At 32.8% G+C, this 10,638-nt stretch overlaps 2 protein-coding genes across 2 annotated transcripts; one reads left to right on the top strand and one right to left on the bottom strand.

Moving 5' to 3' along the window:
• Positions 1–579: 579 nt before the first annotated feature.
• On the bottom strand, positions 580–4,044 carry LOC121223427 (TMV resistance protein N). Its single transcript, XM_041104858.1, has 2 exons — positions 2,980–4,044; positions 580–1,758 (listed from the first exon to the last, which is right to left on the bottom strand). The coding sequence occupies exons 1-2, from the start codon at positions 3,465–3,467 to the stop codon at positions 744–746; spliced, it is 1,503 nt and encodes a 500-aa protein (XP_040960792.1). The 5' UTR covers positions 3,468–4,044; the 3' UTR covers positions 580–743.
• A 2,951-nt stretch (positions 4,045–6,995) lies between these two features.
• On the top strand, positions 6,996–8,921 carry LOC121223429 (uncharacterized). Its single transcript, XM_041104861.1, has 2 exons — positions 6,996–8,312; positions 8,519–8,921. Exon 1 carries the CDS (start codon positions 7,120–7,122, stop codon positions 7,930–7,932), a length of 813 nt encoding a protein of 270 aa, XP_040960795.1. The 5' UTR covers positions 6,996–7,119; the 3' UTR covers positions 7,933–8,312; positions 8,519–8,921.
• The last annotated feature ends 1,717 nt before the right edge of the window (positions 8,922–10,638 follow it).

The following is a 10,638-nucleotide window of genomic DNA, read 5'->3' as shown; positions in this document are numbered from 1 at the left end:
TAGATTACACCAAAATAGATACAGCGAACTTTCACAACTAAAATAAACATACTCTTAACTACTGTATAGATTACTAAACTTACAGGTCAACAAAGATGAATGCTTACATGTATATCATTTTTACTAACACATACCATTCTTTTGTCCTTTTCCTTTTTTTTTTGAAATGTTAAAAATTAAAGTTTAACATTAATATTATACATAGATTTTCCTACCTTTTATTGTCGACGATCATGCCTTCAATCATTTCTGTAGCCTAAATAAAATAAAATATAAGACAAAAAGTCGTGAAATTTAAAAAAGCATTATTATTTTTGGTTGAAATTAATAAGCAAAAACAAATTAAAATAAAACTTTTTCAACCAAGCTAATTCAATGAAATAACATTCTTTTATATATAGATATATATATATCCTGCAGGTATTTATAATAATAAAAATTAAAGGACGTATTTTAGAAATGTAGACAAGAAGTGTACTCATTTTACTTTATCAATATTTATAATAAACACTTTATAAATATAATATGTTATATATGTTTTTGGTGACATCATAGTTTTGCATTGAATCCTAAATTTAATTAATGTCACTTTTTAATACTAATTGTTTAAATAAATTAAGCTAAAATCAGAGAATATATATAATTTCTATGGAATACTTATAGTATTTTCTGTTAGCACATGATAAACATCTCTTTCTGCCCACAATCTGCAACGTTTTCCAGGTTCATCAACAGATTTTTCCCTAACAATTTTTCTTCCCATTTCTTAGCAAATCATGCATCCACAATTTATTGTCTTTATAAGCTTTCAGTAGAGATTTCTTAATGAGAACATCAATTCCAATATTTGGAAAAAACTCACAACCATCTAATACTTTCATTACAAAATCTTTGTCCTCCCCATTAAAGAAGCAAGCTATATCTAGAAATATGTTTTGCTCAGTTTGGTCCAATCCATCAAAGCTTATTTGAAGTCTCTCAATAATTTCTTTGTTGGAATCTCTTTCAAGTCTTTCTATTGCACTTCTCCATTGGGTTGCATCTCTACCACACAAAAAGGAACCCAAAACTTCAAGAGCTAAGGGAAGACCTCCGGCGTATTTTAAAACACGTTTAGAAAGCTCACTAAAATCATTTTCTAGCTTTGTCTCACTATTAAAAGCTTTCAAGTTGAAAAGTCGAAGTGCATCATTGGTGTTCAATGTTGTAGGCTTATACACATCATCAACTCGGTAAGATCGGAGCAAATGCTCGTCTCTTGTTGTTACAATGATTCTGCTCCCTAAACCGAACCAATCACGCCTTCCAACCAAGCATTTTAAGTGTTGTAGGTTATCAACATCATCAAGAACAACAAGAACCTTTTTGTTAGACAACCTGTGGTTAATTAAGGCATTTCCTTCGTGAACATTAAAGAAATTAAAGTATTCCTCGGACAAAATTTGGGAAAGAAGTTGTTTCTGTAACGAAACAAGTCCACATTTATTTGAAACTTCTCGAACATCAGCAAGAAAGCTTTTACCTTCAAAATGAGGTGACATTTGAGTGTAAGCAACTCTTGCAAGAGTCGTTTTACCGATGCCACCCATTTCACAAATTCCAAAAATGCGGACATCATCTTCACCAATGTCTATTTTCGCATACAGCTCCTCCAAGCGTGAACTAATTCCAACCAACCCATCATGGACAACTGGAAATGTTTCACATAATTTTGCTGATATTTTTTTAACAATATCTCCAATAAATTCGGTTTCATGCCTATAAACACAAACACAAACAAAATTTGGTTTCTAAACAAGAAATCGACAGCTAATGGACACGGATATATATATATTGATATAACATGTTTCCTAATATATATAAGTTTGCTCGGCTAAATCTAAATTTTCATTTTGCTTTGGGTATGATGTCTGTGTTGTTTATATTTCTTTGGGTTTTCTAGTTCTTTTGGTGGGGATAGATGGGTTTTTTGTTTCTTGATTCGGAGGGTCGTGGCAGCAGTTTTCTAGTGTTGTCTGAAAGGCCTTGAGTCAAGAGTCTGATATCGGGAGTTTTGGGCTTCATGGTCTCTTCATCAAGTGGTAATGATGCGTAGATTTTCAACAGAGATTGAAATTTTTCTGTAATGAAAGCTTTACTTGTTGGGATTGGTCTTTAATTTGCTGTTTATGTTAGTGAGTTGAAAATGGAGAACAGCATCATTAATAGAGTGAATAAAGGAAATCTTTTTAGGGGTGGAAATAAATTTTTAATTTTTAATATTCTATACTTTTATAATTTTTAAAATATTAAATCAAATTTTTATAATTTTAAGTGGGTTAAAGTATAAATTTACTTTTAATAATTTAAAATTTTTAAAAATTTTTAAAGAATCTAAATAGTAAATTTTCATTTTTTGGGGGAGTTGGGCCCTGCCAGCTCCCCTAGATTCGTCTCTGATCATTGAACTTAGTACTAGAAAACAAAGAAGAGAATAAATTACCTGTTAACATTTATTAACTTTGCTTATGTTGTAGTCTATGTGTATACTATATAAGCAATTAATTATTTTTTAAAAATTTTAAAATATTAAAAATATATATTTTTATACTTTTAATAATTTTTAAAATAACTTTAAATTTATTAATTATTAAAGAAATTCATTAACAGTTGACATGGCATCTACGTGTATGCCATATCAATAAAGTGAACTGAGGTTCACTTTTTCATTATTTTAGACATGATTTGAGAAACAAGACAAATTGAAAGAGTAGAAAAAATAAAAAATTAAATTGAAGGTTAAAATGATTTTTTAATAAGATTGTAGGGTAAAATAAATTATTATGTTATTATTATTATTATCAATTGTTAAGACCTGATTACACTAAAAAAATAAAAATTTTGAAAATTTCATAAATAATAGATACTACAGAAAAAGAAAAAATAAAACTGTCATATCATTAAGCTTGATAGTAGAAAAGAAAGAAGAGAATGAATTACCTGTTATTTAAATGCCATCCCTTGATGTTAGCCACTTGAGTCAAAGCATTCCGCCACCTTCGGATTTTGTCTTTGTCTTCCTTATATCTCTCTTCGTGTTTAGCAAAGGCTTTTTCAACTATTTGTTTTTGTTTTCTTAAATTAGATGGATCCACATCATAAAAAATTGGAAATACTTTATGATCCTTGTTGTTCTTTTGTTTAATAATCTCAGCAAGCTCCTCCAAGCACCAACCTGAAAAGGCATAGGTTTTCGAGAAAATGATTACTGAGCACCATGATTGTCGAATTGCTTTGAAGAGCTCGGGTGCGATCTCTTCTCCGACTTCCAGCTTTGGATCATCCCTGAAAGTGACAATTCCACTCCTCTTTAGAGCATCATAGAGATGATCTGTGAAGTTGTTGCGGGTATCTTCACCACTAAAACTCAAAAAAACATCGTATTTTTGTCTAGAAATAGATGAAGAGGTTGAAGGTAAGGACAACATGATGAGAAGAAAAAGATATCTGACACTTGTGTTGAAAATCAGAAAACAGATCGCCTAATAGCCAACCAGAAAAAAACTACAAACAGTCTTTAGTATAGGAGTATCAAGAATGAGAAGAATAGATCAAATTTCAAACAGAGGTTTTTGAGTATAGGAGGATCAACATGTTGAAGTTAATGACAACATGATGTGTGAGAATGAAAAGATATCAGAATATGGCCTTCAAAAATCTGAAAATTAAGAAGAGAACAACAGATGAAATTTAAAAGGAAACAAAACAAAGGTCTGTCAGCAATTTCAGTAATAATACCAATGAAAGCGCGTAAGGGTGGAAATCCATAGTCATAGTCAGTGAAGAATTATCGCTTTGCTGACTATTTTTCATCTCAGCAATGGAAGATAAACATCTAGTATGCCCAAGAATTTAAGGAACTGGGAGTCAAGGATGGCGTGAAATTCCTTATTTGCTCCCTGAAAGTCGAGATAACGGTGTTGAATTTGATAATATGCCCCTGGCTGCCATGTACAAAAAAAATCTAACATATTCGATTCTACACTATCCCAACCAAAACCAATACGGATTTTGATATTCAATCTTTAACTATTTCTATCTAAATCTTTTATCAAATATAGAGAAGGTGATGCAATTCGAAAGTCACCTGATAATTGATTTTGAGTGTAGGTGTAATTATTGTAATTACACATGTTTAGTAACTATTGTAATTATTATGTCCTATTGAAATAAGTTAATCGGTCAAAATTATAGAGTGGGATCAGAGGTCGAATCAGTCTAACCGATTTAATTGAATAAATTATTAAAAATAAAATATATATTTAAAAATAGAAAAATAGGTTCAATTGTCGGTTCAACTAGAGAGACCAACTGGTTCAACTAGTTTGATGGGTTCACGGGACAATTGATGTAACCCTTTATTCCAAACTGGTACTTCAACTAGTTATTGATCTAACCAATTTGACCGATTGGCCCAACTCTGAAAATAATGATTATTGGAGTAATGGAAGTACACGTTTCGAATTTTATGAGAGAATATGTGGATTGGAGTAATTTTAGGGATTTAATAACAAGTTTGATGTAAAAAAGGAAGAAGAAAAATAATATAATAATCTGAATCAAGATGATGGACGTGAGTTAGGACATAAATATGTTGAACAAGGAAATTTATTAAAGACCTTAACTGCTACCTTTGACCTAGTCCATCGTCTCCATTTGCTTAATCATGCATATGACTTCTATTATCTATGAAAAATGGGTAATATACGTCACTCCATAGCCTTCGATTGTTGAAACAAGCAAATGACTTTTATTATCCATGAAAAATAGGTAATTTACTATATTATTAATCAAAATGTTATAAAATTATTATTGAACTATTTAAAAGTTTTTATTAAAGTTAATAAGCTGTTAAAATTGTTATTGTATGACATATTTTACTCGCACTACCTGCACTAATCGAAAGTTCTTTTTTTCCCTTCTCTTCTTCAGTTCATTTTTTTTCATGAAACAACTTTGAATATTATGAATCTGCAAACTCTAACACTATCTTTCAGTTGAACTTTGATCTAAGGAATGTTCCTCTATTTGTTGATGGGTATTGATTCATCAAACCGGTTATCGAATTGTTGTTTGGCACTCGCTAGTTAAACATAAATAAATAAATAAAAAACTAAATAACCCAATGAAATCTTTTGAATAGTTCAATAACCATTTCATAATTTTATGAAGTTCAGTGACCAAAACGAAATTATTAATAGTTTAGTTTTTACTTTGGATGTAGTTTTCTCATGCAAAATTAGTGTTGAGTGAACTAGGATTAACATTTGATATGACTTGGATTAAAATAAAGAAAAAAATTATTTAATTAAACTTAAAATAAATTTGGATAAAACACAAAAATAATCACCAAAATGTGTCCTTTAAATTTAAAATTTAAATGTGAGTTTTAAATGTGTCAAAGATTTATGTATTCTTTTAAATTTAAATTTTAATCGATGTACTTTAATTTTGAGACATTGAGTTCCTATACTTTTTCTATTTAAAAATTTTGGTCCCCCATTAATTTTGCAGTTAAAATAGTTGATTGGGTTGTAATAAAAAATTAAAATAATCTTTTTAGCCATCATTATTTATAGTTTGTGTCAATTTAGTCCATAATCTTTAAAAATACATAAGCAATTACAAAAAAATGTTTCAAAAGTTTTTTTTTTGTATTTTCAATAAAATATATAAAAAAACTGTGAAAAATTAAAAACTCTTAAAATTTAAAAAAAATAAAAAAAACACAAATATATGAAAAATATAATTTTTTTTCAAAAATTCAAAAAAAATAGTGTTATTTACTTTGACACATCCATGGGTCAGGCTGAGTTGAGTTATTGATTGGGTCCAAAAAAATTTCAAGCTTAGGCTCATTTTCGACTTGATTCTCTCAAAAAGCCCATTACACTATTCAAAAATTAATAAAACATTAAAAATATAATGTTATATTAATATTTTACAATTAAATTTAATTTTAAAAATAATTTTTATTATTTAAATTGAAGCCAGATTAGCCCGAGGCAGAAATATCCTTGTCCAAGCTTGGCCTAACTTTGGTCGATTTCGAGTTTGTATCATTATTTTAAAATTATTTTACACTAATATTTTATATACTTTATAATTAAATTTACATAAAAATATTTTTGATATATAATTAATCTAATTAAAAATAAATAAATAAAATATTCAAATTTAATTTAATATGAACCACACAAATAGCTCAAAGTGCTGAGAGACCTTATTCATAGAGTAAATTAATAAACTTGTTAAGGGTCAGCAACTCACTCAACTAATGGGCCTACAAGGTTTTTTATGTCCTAGGTTGGGCCGCCCAAATTCAATTTAAATGAAAAAATAAATATAAAATATAAAAATACATTTTTAATATTTTATTAATTTTTAAGTAGTATGAGCTTTTTGGATGTGTTAAACTAAGCCAAAAACAAACTTGGGCTTGAAATTTTTTGGGCTTGAGCCACAGTCTGACCTATGAATAGGTCAAAGTTAATTTTCTTTATTATTTGAATTCTTCAATTTTTTATAAACTAATTGAGTTCAATACATATGTTCGACACATATATCAATACAGCCTCGACGCTCAACTATTTTTCAAAGTTCTCTATAGAAGTTCTTCCTCCCCATTTTCTTGTGTGAAGAGAGCTGAGCCTATAGTTATGGATTGTTCCATATTCTATACATCATTAAAACTTCCATATTTCAAAGCTTTATTTCTGTTTTTCCTCCTGGATATGGTCTTTAACACTCTAACTCGATTCAGCTGTGGTATTTACTGTGATTCAATTGTTCATGAATTGAAACCAATTAGGAAGTAAAGAAGTGTCTGTTAGTAGTTAGCAGTTAGTAGTTATTATCAGTTATGGTTAGTTACAACAGTAGTTAAGTAACGATAGTTTGCATTATATATATGTACTCTGCATGAGAAAAAAATTAAGTATGAATATACAATTCAGTATCTTTTAAGTATTTTGTTATCTTAGAATGGTATCAAAAGCCAAGTTTTTCTTGCTGCTCTTATCATAAGAAAAAGAAAAGAAAGGGAAAAAGTAGAAGAAAGCTATATTCGGTTCATCTCTCATGGCCACTGATGTGGTAGTTGATACACCTCGTCACTCATCCAACACCAAAGAAGCTGAACACTCGCAAGGTAATGGTGTTCATGGTAAACCTGCAGTGCATTACTTCTCAAAACATGATACCATAAAACTCGCGTCGCACAACTTCCTCCTATGGAATCATCAACTTCTGTTGATTCTTGAAGGCTATGGGCTTGAAAGGTTTGTGTTAGGAACCACTCCCTCCGCTCCTCAGTTTGTTATTGGTCCTCATGGGCAACAACTTGAGAATCAAGACTTTCTTGTTCATCGAAAACAAGACAAGTTTCTTGCTTCTTGGCTGTTGTCTACTGTTACGGATGATATTTTGGCTCATCTTACGACTGCTAAAACCAGCTTTGATCTATGGACTGCGATTGAAAGAAGGTTTAGTGTGAAATCAACCATAAAAGTCTCAAGCATGCGTCAGGCTTTATACTCTCTCAAGAAATCGAATCTGTCTGTTAGAGAGTATGTATCGAAAGTCAAGCAACTTAGTGATAATTTGACTGCTGCTGGTAGTTTTATCTCGGAACAGGAACAAGTGAGTGTCATCTTGGCTAGACTCTTAGTGGAATTTGAATCTATTCGGGTGCTTGCTTCTGCGACTCCATTATCTCTTAACTTGTTGAATGAACTGTTACTTGATTGTGAATCACACCAATTGGAGTCGTTAATAGAAGCTCCCTGTCAAGGAAACTTAGCAACCCGTCAGCAAGACAACGACGATGGGTTGAAACGTTCAGCTGAGTCTACTCGGTATTCTCAAGACTCCAAGCAAGGTTATAGAGGATAAGGTTAAGGTTGGTCTCGAGGCAGATCTCGTAGAACTGGAAGGGGTTGGTCTCGTACAAGGCCGCAATGTCAGTTGTGTGGGAAGATAGACCACATGGTACAGACTTGTTATCACAGGTTTGATGAAACCTTTTCTGGTGGTGCAGAGGCCAACTCAGTGCAAGTAAATTGTCATCAGTTGCATGGCTCTAAATGTTTGTCCTCCACTCCTTCTTGTCAAATGACTCATTACTGTGGCTCGATTCCTCTGACTTCCTCTAGTCAACTTCCTCTTAGATATCCACTAGCTTCATAAGCTAAATCTATTTGGTACCCTGATTCTGGAGCAACAAATCATATAACGCTTGAGATGTCAACCTCACACTGCCTCATCATATACAGGTAAAAATTGTGTTACCATGGGCAATGGTGATTCAATGTCTATTGCTCATATAGGCTCAACCACTCTCTCAGCTGGGGCTCGACTTCTATGCCTTCAGAATGTATTACATGTTCCTGCAGTATGCAAAAACTTGATGTCTATGGGTTAGTTTGCCAAAGATAATAATGTTTATTTTGATTTTCACCCATTTCTATGTTTTTTGAAGGATATACTGACAGGGAAGGCACTGCTCGAGGGCCATCTGCATGATGGACTCTACAGGTTTCAGTTCACTAAATCCTCTCCAATCGATGTTGATGTAACCCCGAAGTCTAGTTACAGATTATTGAACAATGCTCAACTCTCCTCTTATTCCTTGTGGCACAACAGACTAGGCCACCCTTGCACTGGTGTTCTTGCTCAAGTGTTAAAATCTTGTAATGTTCCCTTCCAAAAGAATTGTGTACAACAAGTGTGTACAGCTTGCCAACTAGGCAAAGCTCATAAGCTTCCGTTTACAGCTTCCAAAACAGTGTATTCTTTTCCTTTCGAACTTGTAGTTTCTGATGTATGGGGCCCTGCTTAGTTACCTTTAAATGAATTTCATTACTATGCTTTATTTGTTGACATGTATAGCAGATATACTTGGGTATATTTTCTCAAAACCAAGTCTGAAGTGGCTCGATGTTTTCGGGATTTTTATCAGATGGTCAGAGTTTAATTTGGTTGCTTCATTAAAATACTTCAAACCAATGGTGGGGATGAGTATCGTGTTTTGGCTCACGAGCTATCTCGTCTTGGTGTACAACACAGGGTCTCGTGTCCATATACCTCAGAACAAAACGATGTTGCTGAAAGAAAATATAGACAGCTAGTTGATGTGGGCTTGTCTCTCTTAGCTCATTCCAGCATGCCTTTAAAGTTTTGGTTTTATGCCTTTATGCATGTTGTTCATTTGACTAACAGACTACCTACTCTGGTCTTATGTCACTCTAGTCCCTATGAGGTACTTTACAAGGTCAAACTGAATTATGACTTCCTAAGAGTGTTTGGATGTGACTGCTTCCCAAATCTAAGGCCCTTTCAACAGCACAAGTTGAGTTTCCGGGCTCAACAGTGTGTGTTCCTTGGCAGTGTTCCCAACACCAAAGGCTATAGGTGTCTTGTAGAGGATGGTCGAATCTTTTTGTCTCAGCATGTAACTTTTGATGAAACAAAATTTCCCTTCAAAGATGGGTTCCAAATCGAATCTTCACCACAATCTGTGCAGGATACTCCTTATCGGTCTATTCTTCCGTTGGTTATGGCTAGTGGTTCTTGTGTCCCTACTACAGCACGAGTACCTTTTAGTCAATCAAGCATGGGAACTTCTTCTGCGCAGTGGCAACATGACTGTGTCTCGTCGTCTAGTGTCTCTACTAGTCCTTCAACAACAGCTCTTGAACCTATAAATTCTGATCCACCTGATCGTACTACCATAGCTCAGTCACCATCAGCACAAGTCAATCATCATCCTATGCAGACTCGTTCCGAAAATGGGATCTTCAGACCCAAGGTTTTTGCATCGATCTTAGATGAGATTGAGCCTACAACCATTAATGAAGCCTTTCAAAGTACAACATAGACAACAACATCTAAAGAAGAATACAATGCCTTGATCTCTAATCACACATGGGATCTTGTTTCATTACCAAAGGGTCGTCGCGCAGTTGGCTACAAATGGCTCTTCCCTATTAAGAGACATGCTGATGGTTCCATTGCCAGATACAAGGGTAGACTGGTGGTCAAAGGGTACCTACAGGAAGCCAGAGTTGACTTCTAGGGTACCTTCAGTCCTATTAAAAACTTAATACCCTAACTTAAATTTTCCTAAACCCTAATCAAACCCCAAAACCCTAAACAATTAAAAACCTAATACCTTGATTTAATTTTTCTTAAACCCTAATCAAGCCCAGAAACCCTAAACAATTAAAAACCTAATACCCTAATTTAATTTTTCATAAACCTTAAAACCCTAAACAATTAAAAACATAATACCCTAATTTAATTTTTCATAAAACCTAATCAAATCCAAAAAAACCTAAACCTAGTCAAAAGCACGTCTTCGTCAGTGCTTTTTACAAAAGCGCGTCCATGTCAACGCGCTTTTGCCTGACACAAGGAAAAAAGCGCTGACGTGGAAGTATTTTTCTAAGTTTTTCCCTAAAAATGCGTCACATCAGTGCGTTTTTGGATTTTTGGTCCATTCCGATTATTATTTTTTGAAATGGCCCATTTCCATAAATAATTTCAAAAATGGGCCTTTATTGATACTAACCCCCTCAAAATCCATTTATTTATTTTTCC

Source organism: Gossypium hirsutum, chromosome D11 (assembly GCF_007990345.1).
Source record: "Gossypium hirsutum isolate 1008001.06 chromosome D11, Gossypium_hirsutum_v2.1, whole genome shotgun sequence".
Classification (NCBI taxonomy): Eukaryota; Viridiplantae; Streptophyta; class Magnoliopsida; order Malvales; family Malvaceae; genus Gossypium; species Gossypium hirsutum.
Note: the sequence above shows the minus strand (reverse complement) of the source record. Positions and strands in the feature narration are given on the sequence as shown.

Coding starts and splice junctions, on each gene's coding strand:
- LOC121223429 (XM_041104861.1), top strand. CDS start 7,120: ATGGCCACTGATGTGGTAGTTGATACACCTCGTCACTCATCCAACACC.
- LOC121223427 (XM_041104858.1), bottom strand. CDS start 3,467: ATGTTGTCCTTACCTTCAACCTCTTCATCTATTTCTAGACAAAAATAC. Junction 1,759..2,979: donor GGATGGCATTTAAATAACAG/GTAATTCATTCT, acceptor TTGTGTTTATAG/GCATGAAACCGAATTTATTG.